The sequence below is a fragment of the Buteo buteo genome, chromosome 15, assembly GCF_964188355.1.
Source record: "Buteo buteo chromosome 15, bButBut1.hap1.1, whole genome shotgun sequence".
Classification (NCBI taxonomy): Eukaryota; Metazoa; Chordata; class Aves; order Accipitriformes; family Accipitridae; genus Buteo; species Buteo buteo.
Window position 1 is genome coordinate 25853832 of NC_134185.1, and position 19149 is coordinate 25872980.

General features: G+C 35.5%; 1 protein-coding gene across 1 annotated transcript in view; it reads left to right on the forward strand.

Annotated features, from left to right (window-relative positions):
* AK9 (adenylate kinase 9) overlaps positions 1-19149 on the forward strand; it is a 71947-nt gene that overhangs the window by 46775 nt on the left and 6023 nt on the right. The window contains exons 23-32 of the mRNA XM_075047026.1: positions 2338-2456; positions 4127-4346; positions 6530-6592; positions 7381-7587; positions 9711-9929; positions 13130-13343; positions 14278-14479; positions 15635-15781; positions 17358-17578; positions 18792-18988. Coding sequence (XP_074903127.1) covers positions 2338-2456; positions 4127-4346; positions 6530-6592; positions 7381-7587; positions 9711-9929; positions 13130-13343; positions 14278-14479; positions 15635-15781; positions 17358-17578; positions 18792-18988 — 1809 coding nt within the window. The remainder of the gene's footprint in view (positions 1-2337; positions 2457-4126; positions 4347-6529; positions 6593-7380; positions 7588-9710; positions 9930-13129; positions 13344-14277; positions 14480-15634; positions 15782-17357; positions 17579-18791; positions 18989-19149) is intronic.

Genomic DNA, 19149 nt, shown 5'->3' on the forward strand with positions numbered 1-19149 from the left:
GTGACCTTTTGATGAAAGACACTGAAAAGGCTGAGACTCTCAATGCCTTCTTTATTGGTCTTTACAAGTACAGGCTAGTCTGTGGCCTTCTAGGTCTCTGTGCCTAATAGGAAAGCATGGGTAAAGAGTGGTACTACTCAGAGCAGAATAGCATCAAATTTGGGATCATTTATGTAATCTGGACATATACATGTCAATGAGTTGCATTCACAGGTGCCGAGGAAGCTGCCAAAGGTGCATTCAAGGCCACTATTGTCTTGAAAAGCAGGGGAGGTCCCTGGTCACTGGAAGGTAGTGTTCCTGATGAAATAATACAAGAGCAGGTAATATTGGAAGCAAATGCTTCAACACAGATGGAGTACAGATCAAAATCATGGATGTCAGAATAAAGATTCAGGTTTTCATTAGTTAAATCTAAGAGGAGGTTCTTTTGGCAAGTCAGTTTACAGCTTGGTCATCACAGCCAAAAATAAGGCAAGTGTTCCTGTCACCAATGGTTATGGCTGTCTCTCACTCAGCTTTATTTTTTTGGCATCAAGACATGTCTTACAGAAAGGCACTTCTGTTAGTATTTTTTCCTCATCTTTGTATCTGCTGACAAACAATCTTCTTCTACATTAGTATTTTTTCTCGCATTTCTTGTGAAGCGCTTTATCTGATGGCATGACCGGAGCACAGCTGATGCAATTGCGTTTCAGTTTAGAAACCCGTTCATTGGTCCATGCACAAAACTCTAGAGGATGAGGTTATGGACTCCCTAAGCATTTCTCTGAGTATGACTACTTACCAGACTGTCTGACTATTCCTTTTTTCACTGACCCACTACCTCTCCAAAATAATTTCATTTAACTTCATTTATATCATTCACTTTGGCGCAAGACACTAGAAGCATATCTTATCAAAGCTTAAGGTAAATGTCAGCTATAATATTCAAAGCAAAAACACTAAAGGCAAACAAAACATACCATACAGTCTGGGAAGTTTAGCAAAAAGATATCATCCTGGTTGTTTTAGTATGCGTCAGCCAAACCCATCACAGCATTGACAGGTCTGGGGAGCAGCCTTGCCCTTCAAACCACCACTATGCAGGGTGTTCTGTACCCAGAATATACATCTCGCGTTTCTTTTCTTTTGTCAAATACAATTGCCGCTTCAACAGTTCATCTGCAGTGGTGAGGTCAGTGACACATTTTTATATGGGTTTTACTGTTTTCTCCCACTTCACACATTTTTTTCAAGATGCCTTTGTGTTACAGATATGGCTACCACTTTGCTTTCTTAGGTATCTGCTATGCCATATTAATATATTTTAATGTGTACACTGTGTCAGGCACTAGAGAAAATATTACTCACAGACACACTACATTAGACCTGTGGCTTCCAGCATATTCTCAAGTTCTTTTGGCTACATTATCAGGCATAGGAATTCTTACTCAGACAAGTCTTTGCAGCAAGCAGCTCCCTACTGTCATTTTGAGGGTTCCTGAATCACCTTGGATCCTTTTGTTAAAAAGGGTTATTCCTTTATTTTCTGGCAGGTTATGCTAACAAATTCTTGAGCTACTTGGATTAATATGACTGCTACATGAGGAAAGGACAGCAGAACCTTGTAATGAATTCACAAAAGAATCTCAGGGAACAACTTAAATCCATATGCTGAGAGGGACAGGAGAATACCTAGCTGCATATTAAGTTTTCTCTCCAAGTGAATTTGGATGCAACAACTAAAACATCAGTGTGTTATCAACATTATTCTCATCCTAAATCCAAAACACAGACTATATCAGCTACTAAGAAGAAAATTAACTTTATTCCAGCCAAAACCAGGACATGTGCCTATACCTAGTAACCTTACATATCTTTCTTTGACATCTTTCTTTGGATTGCATCAAAGGATAAATGTTGCTTTTAAAAGGTAAAAAAAAATTCTGATGTACAGCAGATAGTCTTCCAGAATGAAACAATGTATAAATAAGTGGAAAACTTCTTGTAGGCAATTAAGAGAAACTGTGATTGTTTCAGTTTCTATTCCTCTGAACTAAGCATATGTATAATTAAATACTTACCAATTGTGCTTGGTTTTAGGTTTCATTAAAACTCATAGAGCAGCAATTGCCCCAACTCTAGGGAAGTACCCAACCCCAAGCTCATGGAAAATATCCCAAATTGTATCACGTAGTATAGTGAAAGTGGCAAATGAGTTTACTTTGTTTCTGCTGGTTTAAATCAAATGAAGACACTACCTTAGTCAAAAAATAATAAATGTGTCAGGTAGATCTTTCTTTCTTTCTATGTTTTTTTTTTCTTTCTTTTTTTGTGGATTTTCTTTATATAAAGGAAGTGGAGTTAACTGATGAGGAAGAAGCAATCAAAGCAAATCTAATGGATAATGAGGCACTACCTCCAGAAGTCCTTGATAACATTGTTCTTGACTGGTGGAGGAAAGAGCCATTTCGGTAACTGTAATTAGATTCTCTCTTTCTTTAATTAATCTTAGGAAGTATATCATCCATTGTGTCCACAATTACAAATAACTGTTGCAGAGATTATTTCAATGCTCTTGTACTTCTTAGGAATCATGACCTACCTCTCAGTCTTGGTTTTGTTGCTCTGTTTTGATTGGTACTTTGACAGTAACGTAATGTCTTATGCTATCTACGTAGGACTGGACAAAAGTGCTTAGTGCACTTGAATTGCATTAAATCTCCTGAATAGCTGGGTAGTTTTCGTGGGCTTACAGGATAGATATGTAAATAAACCTTTTATGTTTTCATGTAATTAATAAACATGGAGAGCTGGAATCCATCTGTAACCATTGGCTTCCATATATTGTAAATATTGTGTGGAAAGTAAAGACAAAGTATTAGTGGTCTCCAGAATAACACAGAATCAGGTTATCTTGTGTATTCATCACAATCTGCACTCCAGTGATGTATCCACAACAGATTTCCTTTCATATCAGAAAGTACATGCATAACACTGTGATAGATGTGGATTATTGTTGCATAAATAAATAAGATCATCGACTCCTAGAAAGCAGACTCATGATGTAATTTCAGCAGGGAAAGTCCCTTTTTCCATGTCCTGTCTATTCCATTCATTTCCATCCAGATCATAGTTGCTGGCAGTTTGACCATTAGGTTTCAATTCCTAACAGTACGACAAATGCCTTAAAAAGAATAAACAAGATCCTCAAATAAACTTTCGTCCTGTCAGCTCACAGATAGGGGATAACATTCTCTTTAATGGTGTAAAAATAGGGAGATCAGTTTTAGGAAAAAAGACAAAAAAATATGCAGAATTACATATAATGTTGTGATATTATATTATATAAATTCAGTTTCATCAGGGACTGTATAGCAGAAGGGAACCTTCATCATGATGTATATCATGATTGATATCCTCCCCCCAACTTTTTCCCACAGCATCCAGGACCACCTGTTCTTCCATCCACTCCTACTCCTTGTAGCTTCTTTGGTTTTCTGCAGTTTTACAATGTATCCTATTAATGTCTAAAGTAATGAAGAGAAATATTAGCTTCTTATTAACACAACATTCAGCTTTACAGAACTCCTTATCTAATTTGAGACTGTAAGAGCTCCAACAGGTCATAGAGCTTTCCAGACATATCTTATCTGGTTTTAGTATCTGCAGGATGGGAGATGTAAGTCATGCTGAGTGGCAAAATTCTTATCCTACACTAGAGGAGAAATTTTCAGCATTTCTGAAAAATAAATTTTCAGGTGACAAGCTTTCTGTGGCAGGTGTTACCAAAATAATGTTTGAGGCACCTTCCATTTTTCTGAGAGCAGTGGCTAAGAAGTTTTTAGCATCACAGAAGCAATACTGAGGACACATTTTATTTTGTTTTTTTAAAATTATTTTAAAATAATTAATCTCTGCACATTAAAACCTCAGAAGAAATACGTTAGTACACCAATTAAAATACATAGTGAAGTATCAGTTTTACATTGTCAAAAGATAATACCTGAAAGTATTTTTTAAGTTTACTCTTAACATACATGTTTAATAAGGGAGGTTGGGGGGGGAGGTGTCCAAATTAATTGCATTTTCACTGTGTTGCACTTTAAACTACATTGTGTAATGATAAATATTTTCCAATTAGGTCTACAGGATTTATACTGGATGGTTTCCCTCGTACTTTAGATGAAGCCCAGTATTTGTCAGAACGAGGAGTCTGTCCTGAAGTTGCAGTTTATATTCAAGTAGAAGAAAGTGATGTTCTTGACCGTCTTTTTCCTCCACGTCTGAAAAAATGGAAAGAAAGACAGTATAAAAAATTAGAAAATAAAAAGAAACTGAAAGACCTGAAAGCAAAAATAAGGGTAAGTTTTCAGTCCTGTCTACTTCTTTGTAATTTCAGCAGCACAGGTCTGAACACAGACTGTGAAGAGCACACAGAGAAACAGATATGGGAGCCAGAAGACACAGCCCCACACATTCACAGCATTCCTAGATTTACCACAGAAATGAAAAATAATGTAGGGCTCCTTTCCTCCTCTGTGCAATTAATTCATGCAGGAGTTTAGATATCTCACAGCCCAAGAAAAGTGTCTGACAGAATGCCAGCATCTGGAAACTGCTGGACAAAAGGCAACTAGATGGAGAGTGAATATGGCCATAAAAAATCAAATACACAGCTTAAGTATGGTATTGCTGTCGCATCCCAGATTCCCTTCTCATGGGCTGTTCAGTTGATCTGCATCTCCCATAGGCTGACTTCATAGGTACTGTACAGTGTATGTGTCTGTGTTTCCAACTATGATACTCTGCACAGAAATGTAATAGCACTAAGTCACATTCTCAGTGCTGTTGCAGCTGCACAGTCTCCCATTCGAATAAAGCTATGCCTACTACTGAACAGGTTACAAGTTACTTGAAGTAACCTGAAACCTCTATGCAGACATTTACAATCAGCACATGCAATATATTCAAGGTTCCTGGCTTTCTATAAAAGTGAGATAAAGTACTTCACATGTACTATCAGAAAAGGTCTGAGCATAAGTTACTACAGAGCAACTGACACACAGGAAGTTAGTACAACAGAATTTGGGACAAGGCTTATACGATACCAGTAAGTTTTCTGAACTGCTTGTGCTAGGTGTTGGCTCTGAGAATGCATATAATCATGAGAGTTAAAGTATTTTTTCAATTTAGTCCTTCCTGATGCAAGTTGAAAGGCTTGCTGGAAAAGATGCATTCTAGTGACCAGCCTACACTGCTGTACTAAGCTCACCCTCTAAGCAGTTACTCTGATAATTCAAGTGGTAAATACCCATGCTACAGATCCTAGGGTCCAAACTTGAATGAACGGTGTAAGCATCAGTATGGCTCCTGATGACAAAGGAAAGTAAGAGGTTCCTATTTAAAACACATACACGGAACAATGATACAAATTGATAAAGGCATTAAGAAGTAAGGAAAGATCAGAATTAGGATTTCCTGAGTAACGGTAATTTGATATTTTTGCTTATGTGTATTGAAATATAGTTTTTAGTTACACATTGAGTATTTTTCCATAGCATCCAGTTGGTGAGCAAGTCGGATGGTGCTGTGAGAATGCAGCATTTCTGGGTGTACTGTTATCCCTCCTTCTGTTACTAAAGCTGGAGGACATGCAGAGAGTCTGGGAAAAGCAGACAGACCATTTGAATGCTACCCTAGAGACTCTTTCTCCACTGAAAGAAGCTGGCACCAGGATACTGAGACCAAGGAGTACACCTGCAGTGACGTGTCATTCAGGAAAACCAGAGTTTAGTCACAAAAGTAGAGAAGATTAGTCTGTGCAGAGTTTCTTGCTGCTCTGGTTAGAATGCTCTGGTATCCAGGCCACTTCATTTGGTGTTAACATGGATTTCTAAAATTGCACTATTGCCTGAGTGTTGATATACTCAGTTTTTCTGATCTCAGTTCAGGTGACAGCATTAGAGTGTGCAAGAACAGCAATTACAGGTTGAATCCCCATCAACCCCACAGGCCTTAAGTAGAACACTTCTGCATATCACTTCCGAGTTAGGATTTAGCCATCAGATATTTGACATTTATCTACTGAGTATGTATGGGGGACTATATTTCAAATGCTTATAACTTGGTCAAAATTGGGCAGTTTTAAACAGGTATAGGGAACAGCACACATTTAATACTACACTCAGTCGCCCTTGCCAAATGGCAGAGACCACCTATAAATTTAGAAACTCTGTAGCTTACCAATAAAAATATTATATTTGCAGTGTGATCAGAATCACAGTCTTCCCCCCCCAATATCAATCTCAGAAGTTGCCAAGTTAGTTTTACTAAAATTTACTTACATGTTCACCTAGTAGAGAGGTATATCTAGTCTGCAAAATTTCAAGCTGCAGAGATAATATTTTTTAACATTAGAAGCAAATAGAAATAGAGTTTTTAGGTGGAAAGTACAACATTAATTCTAGGTCACATTACCAATACTCAGAGGACAGTTTTTATTAGCAAATATCATTGTCTTCTTACATCTTTTTTTCACTAACAGGATGAGAGGATTGCTAGAAGAAGAGAAGAACTTTTAGCAGAAAAAAAACAAAAGAAACAGGAGGTAAGAAAACAAGCTAATAAAAAGATTTTAAATAGAAGTGTTTGCATTCATATCTTAGAAATTTCTAGAGCTTTTAGTCAGTTTTCAGGGCAATGTAGAATAGTAAAAATGTGATGGACTGTCAGAAACTTCCACTTTCAAAAATAATTTGACATGTTTAAATTGTTTTGGAAATTATTGACTCATGAGCACTAAAAACAATTTTAAAAGAATTCTCAATATGTGCTCCGATTCAGCAAAATACTTAAAAATGTGTTTTATGCATCTAATTTGTAAGCATAAGAGTAGCCCCACTAATTGCAATTAGGCATGTGATTTAAGTACCATGTCAAATCCATGGTTGATCCAGAATAGGACTGTACCAGGATTTCTGCCCAAACTCAATTACATAGTATATTTATAAATGCATTAATGTACTACTTGACTGCTCATGAACTTCTGTCACCTACACTTGAAGCTAATAAGCTTGTTTATAACAAAGTCCTGCCAAACTACAATACTATGTATGAAAAAATACTCCTCTTATCAAAACTGCAGTGTAGCACTTCAGTTTTTTAAGCACTCTTGGAACTGGTACAATGCTTCACTGTATGTAGTATGCAGTACCTCTATTTTCTTCTGAAATATGATTCTAGAATTTACTAGATTTTTGCTTACAATAAAGGATACTCCAAAATGAGGTTTTGTTGAATTAATGATTTTCTAATTAAAAGAGGCAAGTATACCATATGTTCCTTGAAAACATCTGTATCATAGACATGAAACAACAAAATATTTTACTTTTATAGGCTTTAGCAAATAAAGATCATTATGAAGCCACTGAGGAGGAAGATGAGAATGAAAATGAAGATGTTGAAGCTATACTTGAAGAAGAGTTTTTAGAAGAAGAAGAAGAAGAGGCTGAAGAAGAACAAGAGATTGATGCTGCTGACCGCATACAAAATGAAATTGCAGAAAAATTTGATTCAGAACTAGACAGTTTACAAGGTGTACAGGTACCTAATCCACTGCTTATTTTGTTAAATTGTATAATCATATGATGCAAGAAGAGTTTTATTTTAGTTGTCAAATTCAAAAGTTATAGGGCTTAAACAATCATGCTGCTGTACTCATGATCTAAATATGTGAGCAAGATGAAGGCTGTAGTGAGAAGGCATGTACTTTAAAAAGTATATAATTTATAAGACTAATATTGGGGGGGGAAAAAACCCAAGGAAACTTTTGGGTAGACCTACCCAGTCTTGGGGTCCTTATTTCCTTTTTGTTAGGTCAGTTGATGCAGGCAACCAATCTAGAGAGTCATAAGTATATGAACAGTATTTCAAAATAATTTTTAAGGCAAAATTCTTATTAGACAACTCTAATTTTTTAATACAGTTCTTAGTAACATGATTTTCTTTAAATCAGTGCAGTTACCTATGGCGAGGTAACCCCATCTAACTTTAGATATCTGCAACATTAATGCCCACAGCTATGGCAATAAATAGATTGGTGCTATTTGTTTACTGTAAACTAAGTATCTTACTTCAGGAGGAAACCAATTATGATTTAGAAGAAACTCTACCCACTGACCAGAGAGAAAGTTTACAGAAGTAGATAGCCAAGACATAGATGTAAGATTTCAAAATAAATCCAACCTTTACCAACACCATAAGTGTGACTGATTCAAGGTTCACTTTATTATAATAGTTAATGGATTAAATGTCAGATGAATCAAGAGTAAACTCTTAACATTCTTCACACTACAAGGAAGTGTAAGCTGTGTGGGAAAGATTGTTTTGTGCTCAAAGATTCACCTTTCCATTAGATTTGGAAGAAGGTGAATTGAAACTACATTCAACTTTCAAAAGTGACTGTAAAATGTCATAATTTTATTGAACTATTCAATGCATATAATCATGTATCCCAATGATAATCATAAAAATAATTTTAGGGGTTCTGAATGAAGCTTGTTGCCAATTTCACTTTCCTGAGTATAAACTGAATTTGCAAAATAGAATTGGAAAGAATTTAGGATAAGGGTCACAAGAGACAATAAACAAGAAATCCCGGTAACAAACTTAGCTCTTTATGTGAATAATACGTTTCAAGTTAAAGCTAGTGGAATACTGTAGCTCATGGAGCATTTTCCTCTCTCTCATTTGGGAGCATATAATTTGTTGCATTAGTAAACTGATGAAAATTTGATCAGAAAAGGAACAAGCAGTTAAGAGTCAGCAACATTTGTTTCTCTCAAGAAGTACATAAATCTCAGTGACAAGAGAGGTGACTAGTGTTTTAGAATTTGTTATTATATTGAGTTCTGCTTATGACAGTAAGTGGAAAGATCCAAGACTGTGAATCTATATAGATATTAAATGTAAGTTGAGGAATTACACAGAAGTAGTATCATACAATAGAATTACATATTGGGACTAGATACTACTAATGTCCCCTACTTACAGCTTACTCAGTATTTTTCCCATTATTTTTTTAATTCCAAGAACATTTATGCCTTTATAAATAACTTTAAATAATTTACTATTTTTGATTCATTATTCAAGACTCTTCTTTATTGTTCTCTGATTCTTTAATTGTTTGTCTTCTTTGACATTATGGAATCTTGGTCTTTTATGGAAAACTAAATGACGACATTAAAACACAGCAGCATTCTAAAAGTCTTAGGTCGCTACAAAAAACTCTGCAGAAGATGGATTGGTTTTATATTTTATCTGAATAAGCTGGGGAATAAGAAGTCACCACAGAGCAGTAAGATTTTTAGAAAGCAATTAAATATGCCATCCTAAATTGTTTGGAGTAGGGAAAGAATGATATTAGATTATTTTTTAAATAAAAAATACTTCTCAAGCTTTAGCTTTATCACAGTTGATTCCTCAAAGCTAACTGTCAAATTGTCCTTTTTTTTTAATGTAGTGTTATATTAATATAGGCTGGGTAATTTAAACTTCAATGGGCAGGAAGACCAATCCTCATCTCAAATCAAATTTTGCTGATTTACAGTGACTGAGAACACGCTCAAGAAATCCTTGATAGTTCACAGAAAATCTTGCTGTCAGTCATTATTAAAAATCTGATCATGTTTATGATTCTAATATTTCGTTATGTTTTCATTAACCAGGAAGAACTTGAAAAATTGTTAATACCACAAATTGAGATCAATGGAGGACGGAAGCCTCACATCGTATGCTACCAAATATATAGCAAGCTGAATTCTCTAATGGAAAATCGTGGAAGCATTTTTGAGAAATGTTACCCAATAAGTTTGCCACTTGCACATAAGATGCTAGTTTTCTCGTATAAATTTCCAAGTTCTTTTGGTCAGTGGGACCCAATCAAGGTAATGTTCTTAAATAGCTGAAGAATATTTTCAATAAGTAATACTTTTTAAAAATGTATTTCACATTAAAAAAATATTATCAGACAGTAGCAACTCATACCAGAAATATTTAATGAAAACTACATTACTGAATCAAAACTACACCACTGAATATACATAAAATACAGCAAGCATTGATAATAAGAAGTGTTAGTCACAAAAGTCTTGCAGCTAAATTAAGGCTGAGAGGCATTTAGTAAAATCTGTTACATTAGCATTAGCAACACAATTAAAGGTATCACCAAATCAGAAGGAAATGCCTAATTCTTAATGATCTACAAAACACAGGACAACAGAGGTCTTAAAGCCTTCCAGAAGCAGTGAAAACAAACTGAAAGGATTTGGGTTTTGAATCTGTAAGAAGCCACACAGGTGGCCACCAACCATAGCAGTGACAAAAAAGTAAACCAAAAATGTTAAATGTAGGCAATTAATCAGCAAAAATTCTGTGTTGTCAAAATTTACAAATGCTGAAGAGCAACAAATCTAATTCCATAGTATTTTACTAGAGATCTGGAAAGTTGAGGGCAGAAAGTACTCATTGTCTTGCAGGAGGTAGAAATAAACGGATGCCTGTAAAGTTGAAAGCAGACGACGTTTATTGCTAAAACACACACATATTTATAATCATATATTCTGCAAAGTCACTGTACTTGCGCACAAGCATAAAATATGATTGGTTATATCAACTCTGTACACGCACAAAAACATAGGACATAATTGGTTATACCAACTAAAACATGCGAAACTTGTCTCAGTCTAACTGATCAAGATAAACCCCCCAGTTGAGGTTCTTTGTGCCAAGTTCCCTTTATCGTGGAATGCGCACCTGTGTTCTTCTAATTGGCATCTTTCTTTTTTTGTCTTCTTGTTTATTCTGTTCAAGGTCTTCTAAAGGCATCTGAAATGCTCTTGCGATCGTTAGCTAAATATGTGTCCACAATGTCTATCCCCAAAAGTGAGCTAATACAGTTTTATAGGTAGCAAGTGAAATGTTAGTGGGTAAATTTTTGGTTTTAATGCTAGAAATAAAAGCAGGTTGGATTGTAAGTAAATTAGAAATAAAAAAGAGGGAAAAAAAACCAACCAAACAGTGAACAAGATACAGGAAACAGGAATTTCCTGAAGGAAACATATTTTGGCCTTTATTTTACTACGCTAATTAATCAAGTAATTTTTATTCCCTTTTGTATAGTCATCATGTTGAATCTTCACCTGTTCCAGATTATGTTTATCTTTCTTTAATCTTGGCAATCAGAATTGTACACAGATCAGCTCTTATTATAGCTTTGTATAATCAAAATACTTACTTAAAATGTTTTAGGATCAGAATTGCCTTTTCTATGGCTGCATCAGATTGGCATCTAGTAATCTAGGGACATATTAATAGAAGTGGATATTTCTTCTCTTCTGTCATTTCCAATTACTGAACCCTAGCTTATATGTGAAATTCTTATTAGTCCCTACATGCTAGACCTTGCACTTTGTTCTATTAGATTTCACTACATTTTTGTCATTCCATCTCTCCAATTCATTCATTCATGCTGTATAGGGGTTTTTTACCAACCAAAAAGTACAATTCAGTTAGAAGAAAGAAGTCATAGAAAGCTATTAGATAAAATCAGAGTGGTGTGCTGACAGTAGAAATGTATGTGCTGACAATAAGGAAAGGGAAATAGGATCATTTTGAGGGTATTTTAGGATATAATAGAAATGATGAAATTGATTAAGGACTGGAGGGGTTTTTTGTAGAAAGGCAGATAGAGTATATGGCAATTACTTTTAGATTAAATTTGGGGGAAAGGGAAGTAGTTATGCAACTGATTAGATAAGCAGAGAATAAAAGTGATGAGCTGAGGGAGGAATGGGAGCAGATATACAGTAGAACTGACTCCTGACATCTTACAAATTGAGGGCAAGCACCCCAAAATGACTTGATGCAGGAATAGGAACCTAAGAATCAGAGAAGGCTCCGGCAAGGTAACGCCACGCAGTAGAACAGCCTCATCTCTTACTGTAACAACCAGATCAACTTATCTATGTATATTTACTGACTCCTTCAAAGAATACTAATAGATTTGTGAAGTATGATTTCTCTCTACAAGAAGCTGAGTTGACTCTTCCCCATTAGTTCATATGTATGCCTGTAACTACTGGTTTTTTCCTTAATATATTTCAATTTACTCAATACAGGGTCAGATTTACTGGACTATGTTTGCCAGGATCCATCCTGGAGGCCTTTTCAAAAAACAGTCACTTTCTCCACCTTCCTTTTTTGTGGAAGGAAGGCCAACATAAGCAATAGGTTACACATTAGTCAGTAAAAATTTCACTTCCGAGTCCCTTTAGAACTGTGAGGTGAATGCCATCTTGTCTGGGCAATTTTTTCTACAGATGTCAACACATTGTTTTAAAACATCTTTTATTGACACTTTAAGGCAGTTCCTCCAAGAAGGGCTGCAACAGAGACATAGACCAAGTTCTTCCATAGTGAACAGTGGTGCAAGGAATTTATTTAGTATTTCTGCAATGACCATTTCTGCCATTAGTGCTCCTCTTACATCTCAATGATGCACCAACACTACAGACTTTCTACTGGGCTGTCTGATGTGTTTGAAAAGATTTCATCAGCGGTGTCTATGTATTTTACTAAAAGCTTTTTTGACTTGCCTTGTTGTGGTTTTACACTTCACCACAATGTAAGTATTGATACTCTTTTCTGTTTTCTTCATTTGTGCATGACTTCTGCTGAATACAATATTCTCAGTGTATCTTCTACTGTCAGGCAGATAAGTGGTTTTAATTCACAGAGGAATAAAATTATTTTCTTTATTCTTTGAAAATTAAAAGAAGTAGTATGTTATACCTCTGACTACACTCTCTTGACAGACAGAAAGTGTTATGGTACCACCTACTGGAAACAGTGAATATTCTTTCTTCAATGTTTGCTTCATCTCTTTGTACAAGAATTGTGTATGTATCGAAGTTCCTCAGACTCGGACAATATATTATGTCCATATGTATGAATTACAGAATGCTTTGATGGTTTGTTTCATACAGTTGGTACTCCTCTACCTGCCTATAAAGCCCCTTCTTTAGGATGGAGGGAGAGGAGGCTTTGTCAAACCTAATCAACTGCTTCCATTTTATATATGCTACAGCTAAGTGAAGGAGATGTAATCAAGCCACAACAAAGCCATGGAAACACAGTCTTTCCTGTAATCCATCGACAATACATTTATTTCTTTTCAAGTAAAGAAAATAAAGAAACATTTATGAAAAATCCCATCAAATATATTCGTCAGCCAAAGCCTAAACCAGCTGTGCCAGTTAAGATTGCAATTGTGGGACCTCCAAAATCTGGAAAGACTACAGGTAGGAGCCCGTATTATCTGTAAAGCAAAACATTATCTAATGACTGAAGCTGTATCTGTCATTACTGCTATTAAAAAATCATAAACCATTAATATTGTTCAGCTTCCTGCTCTTCTTGCTGAGCATAGAATCCTTTACTTACATTCTCTAGTGTCTCATTTTACAGTCAGACATTTATGCATTGTCCATCTGAATTTTACCCCAGCTTCTTAAGAAGTTAGTGACCTGGACTGGCACTTAGAAAATCCAGACTTACACTATTATTTCTGATTCTTTTCTAATTGTTTCTTATTTCTTTCAGTCAATATGAAATATTGACATAGAAATATTTCTAGGATCAAGGACCAGAACCCAAAACTCCACATTCCCCAGTCTGTTTCCAAACTTCTAGACTAAAAAAACAAGATTTCTGTCTTTCTCCCCTCTCCTTCTTTCTCTACAACTCTTTCAATTCACAGGTCTCTGCCTTTAACTGGAGGAGGAAAAAAATCAGCTTACACCATAGCCTAATGATTAGAATAGGGTGTTAGAAAAAGAAGAGACAGGTTCAAATTCTCCTGTATTAAGGAGGGATTTTTAACCATTTTTCCCATTTCCTGGATATATGATCTAACTGCTAGGCTGTTCTGTAAAAGAGGCAGCAGTGGAAGCATATTTTCTAAGATATTTTGTAATAATATTGACTATTGTTGCTGAGGTTTGTGCTGAATGGAACGCTGTTAGTGCATTGGGCATGCTCTGCATGTATGCAAAGGTTTGGGCCCTTTAGGGGCCTAAGCAAGGTTAGGTACCCACTTACCAAGATTATGCATTGGAAATGACCCAGGGAACGAGCTGAGCAGTTAGCTTCTAAGATTAAGAACATACTTTAACAGACTGCTAGTTTGTGATGCTGCTTACATAAGTTGTGTGTTGAAATCAAAATGTTTTGCAGTTGCCAAGAAATTTGCAAGTGTATATGGGTTACTGCGCCTGAGTATGGGAGATGCCATACGGCTAGTGTTAAACAATCAGCCGGAGAGTGAGTTGGCACTTCTGTTAAAGTGGCATCTTCACAAAGGACTGACCGTACCCGACGAACTGGCCATCCAGGCTCTTGATGTGGCTCTGATGAATCACGTGTGTAATACCACTGGGTAAGAGTCTTGTTTGGGTTTGGGGGTTTTTTTCAAGACATGCCAGTCCCTTCATAGGCAGTGATTCCCATGTTATCACTGTAAAATGATTTCACTAAAACACATCAGTGGTTTATGCATTAAGAAAATAATCCATACAAAATGAGGTTCTTCACCAGACTGAAGCATAATTTTCTGCAATTTTCAAGTAAGTATATTCCAGTAAATCCAAGTAATATGCTTTATGAAAGTTACCCTTTTTTTTCAGTCAATAAACCAGTATTTTCTATTATCCTTTGAGAACTACTATTTTATCTCTCTTATACCAACTCCAGCACCAACTTGGGCACATTTGATTCTCTTTGGTCATGCAGACTGGTTCAGTACTCAGGGTTTTTTCTGGTTTTGTTAACAACCGAAGTTATTAAGGAGGAACTGAAACCAGTGAGTCTTTCCACCTCATTCGTATGTGATCCTGATTTCCTAGGCTCTTTCTCCACCACTGAAACACCTTCCAAACTGGGCAGACTTTAAAAGCTTCATGTTCATGATTTCATGACACTCAACTCCTCTCCCCAAAAAAGGAGAATTGTTACAGGGAAAGGCAATTCTGGAATAATCTCTGAAAGTTATTTGAGCTTGAGATCAGAATTCTTTCAACTTTTCTTTCATGTTAAATACTGGAATATTGTTTCAGTATATTTAGCCCCAGTATTGCCTAATATGTGAAAAGCATTTCTTTTTCAGTATGATTTAAAAAACTCTTCAAGTACTGTAAATCATTTTACTTTTCACTTTGCAGACTACTTCTCCCAATACATATGGAGATTTCCCATAGTTAAAATTATGTTTCTGAATGATTGATGTGTTAGAATTTTAAAGTCCACCATTTTTATAATTCAGAGCCATCCACTTACATTTCTATACCTTCAGCCCTTTGTGTATTTCCTTTAGTCTTTACTATTTCTTATTCTATCTACTTGATTTTTTTTTTATTTTATTATAAATTCTTAGCAGTGAAGACTGTGTCTATCAAGTCAGAGCAGCAAAAACTTCATGGCATGGGTGTAGACCTTTGTCTCCATTGAGAATGTGCTAGGAATACACATAGTGTTAATGGTTAATTAGAAACTGACTTCTTAGGAAAACCATCTTTCTGTTTGTGTTTGTATGCAGAGTTATAATTGATGGATATCCTGTAACAAGAAAACAAGTAAACCTCCTGGAATCAGCTAGAATTATTCCAGTGAAAATCTTTGAATTGGAAATGGATGCAAAGGAAGTGTTCAGAAGAGCACTGTTGGATAAGGAAAGCACGAACAGGTAGTGATACTCCCTGACAGCAATATTTTTATCCACATTATATTGTCATTTCTCTATTTATGTGCCTCAGGGTTATACCCAGAGAGGCTGCATCTAAGCTGGTCCATAACCCAGCTGTTTCTGAACTCCACATATGAAAAGACATGGGCACCAGTCTCTCTACATTCTAATGCTTTGATTTCCATAGACCAGAAATGGAGACATAAGGAATTTGCGGCATTCTCTGGCCAGATCCCCCAATTGCATGACTGAGGTCACAGATGTGCAATGCTGTGCACCCACTGCTTAGTTAAACTGGTTTTAATGAAATCGTGCATCAGAAATGTTAGTAGTTCACTCTGCTGCTGAAGTTTATTATTCATCAATTCAATTATTATCATCATAAGGGAAATTGATACTTCATCTAATAAGCTCTCTTGTAAGTTTTAATTGGAGTTCTTTTCAAAAGATGGAACTAATGTATATTTTAATAATGTATACAATTCATGAGTTACTCATCTAAACATTTCAATTCAGCTCGCTCCCTTCGCCTTTGTTTTTCTAAGGAGATAAATATTCTGTTTAAAGAGCTGTTGGTTGTTTTTGAGGAAAGGCAGTAAGTAGTTTATAAACAGACAGAGAATTAAAAAGAACAGAACATTCACCTTAAAATTTAATTGTATAAGAACCTGGTTCTCATTAGAGGAAGTGTTTCTAAGAAGTTCCAGAAAGCATTATTGCATGTCTCTTTCATTTTGTCTCTTTCTTTTTATCAAGGAATCAGTACAATGCTTAATTGTTTACTGAAAGCTTAAAGGCAATTTGCATTGCAAAAAATTAAATTAATGCTGTCTTTTTGAAAGTATTTCCTTTAAATTTTTCATTTTAAATACCAAACTAATTATATTTCATAGGCTTAAATACAAATCAAATGTGCAATATCAGATATTTCTGAAAGGTACAACTTACAGAGAAATTAATCCTATTAAAACAGAAGTTTATCTTTTTTTTTTGGCATCACTTAAATTAAGAACCAGAACAGGAAATGCTTCTATGCTCTAGTCAAAATATCTCTTCTGGTCTTGTGTAGTATTTTTAGAGGTCAGATGGATTATTTTCATTTATGTATATCAAAATATGACAGACAGTTTTCAAAATGTATTCAAGGATTATGGCTACTTCTTGACTTCAAACAGCATAATTCAAAATTAAGCCTGTTTTTCAATAAATGGTTGACTTCCATTTTAAAGTCTCATAGCATTTTGTCTAGGGTACCATTTAATGGTGTATTGGTCGTGTGTGTTAGTTAATATGTGATGATACATTCCAAATCCTTTGCAAAATTATTGAGTTGTATTTAGGACATTAATAGCAAAAGTTTTGTTTGTTTCTCAACATAACTGTCTGATCAGAAGTATGCTGCTTTTCATATGTAACTGGTAATATTCTTAATAAGAAAGTTGCATTTCTCAAATATGTTCTACAGTGTCAAATAAGCAGAATTTTGTAAAAAGGACTTAAAGTGAATTCTAGAATTTACATCTGAAATTCAATGAAACGATCTAATCTTCAGACTTTTATTTTTCATTTTCTTCAGACCTCCCTACCCTGACCATGACAGCTCACAGATTCTAGCTATTAAAAATTCCTGCTATAAACAGCACATTGATGCAATTAGGACTTACTATAAGAAGGAGCATCAGAACTGGTGTGTGATTGATGCCTGTCAGAGCAAGTGGTGGATCTGGAACAAAGTACTGCAGGAAGTTCAAGTGGTTGTTAAAGAAATCCAGATATACCTGGAGAGAGTAAAAGAAGGTAAAAGAAAAACAAAGTTTCTCAGAAAAATAGTCATTTCTTTAAGAAGCTGCAATGTAATGACTGCATTTCAACTTCAACTTGCTTTGGTTGAAGCTAATTCTTGGGCACATACATACCCTCAAATTCTTCGATCTCATCTGCAGAGATCTTGAAAAGATCTCTTGAAGAGAGCGAAGAAAAAACCAACTACAGGACATCCTCCAAAGAACAGGGTAACAGAATACAGCTGAAAGACATCAGAGATCTCAAGGGCCACAGCAGATTCCTCAACATTGGGTGATAAATCACAAAGGGTAGCCAAAGTATGCAATGGGAACGATGACTTGCGGTTTCACTTAAGTGTCAGTGGAGGAAGAGGGAAGGAGGGGGAAAACGTTAATTATAAAATCAGAATTAAGGTTAAATATGCCATCTAAGTTAATTTTTGTGCTGTGGGAGGAAAAACGCTTTAGTCTAAAATGACACGGTTCCCGCTTGCATTTTGGTGTGTCAGCTCTGGTCAGGATTAAATATGCCTTTTAAACATGCCTGTACAGTTTAACTAGAATCCCTCTGAAGGGCAAACAGACTTCCTTATCTTATACCCACCTTCTGGTTTTAACTTTTACACGTCTGTGGCTGCACCCTTCTTAAAAATTGAAGTCATAAGCCAAAAAAAATTTAAATACATTTAACTTTTTCACATCAATCTTGAAAAGCACAGTTTTTGAACGGTTTGGATTTTATATGACATTTTATTCAAGATTTTGAATATGTTTCATCCAGATAGACTGTAGCATTTGCAAGACATGGATGAATAAAGGGGAGGCTTTCATCACACCTTGTACTCTTCTTCAGCAGTGTAAAGAAATAAAATAATAGCTGAAATGTTCCTTAGCAACGCAAAGGAATAAAATAATAAATTGTAAATAAAACTGTCCCAGGGAAAACAGACTAGTAAGTTAAGCATGCAAAGGATCCCACATCATTAATAATTATTATATTTTTTAAGTGCTAGAAAAATGTTATCAAAATTAATTGGTAAAGCGGGTTGCAACTTCACTGTAGTATCAATCTACAAAAAACTGCTATTTTAAGTCTCATTATTTCATGTAACTTTCACATGATGAATTATAATAACTTCTAAACTGTAACATTTCTGAATAGAAATGTTTGATGTTTCTATGTCTTTCATTAATAAAACATTATCATTAATTGCTTTTATTAACAGGAAAAGCAGCTGGCATTGCTGATTTATGTATCACTCCTGAAGAGCTGCAGTATCGGCTGGGGGAGTTTGGACAGTACTGTCCTGTCAGCCTTGCAGAAAAGGGTGAACTGGTTGACTGCTCTGTAATGTCGTCATTGCAGTTTGCTGCAGAATTCCGAGGACACTATTACAAAATGGCTTCACAGGAAGAACTGGACGTAAGTGTCAAAAAGCAGGTTGGGAGGGGATTACGGGAAGAGGGAACATTGTTGCTTAGATTCTTCGATTCCATACAGAAACAAGCAATATGTAATCTGAATTAGACTAGCGTTGTTAGTATTCAAGCTTTTGTTCTGTGTACTTCTGCTATCAAACATCT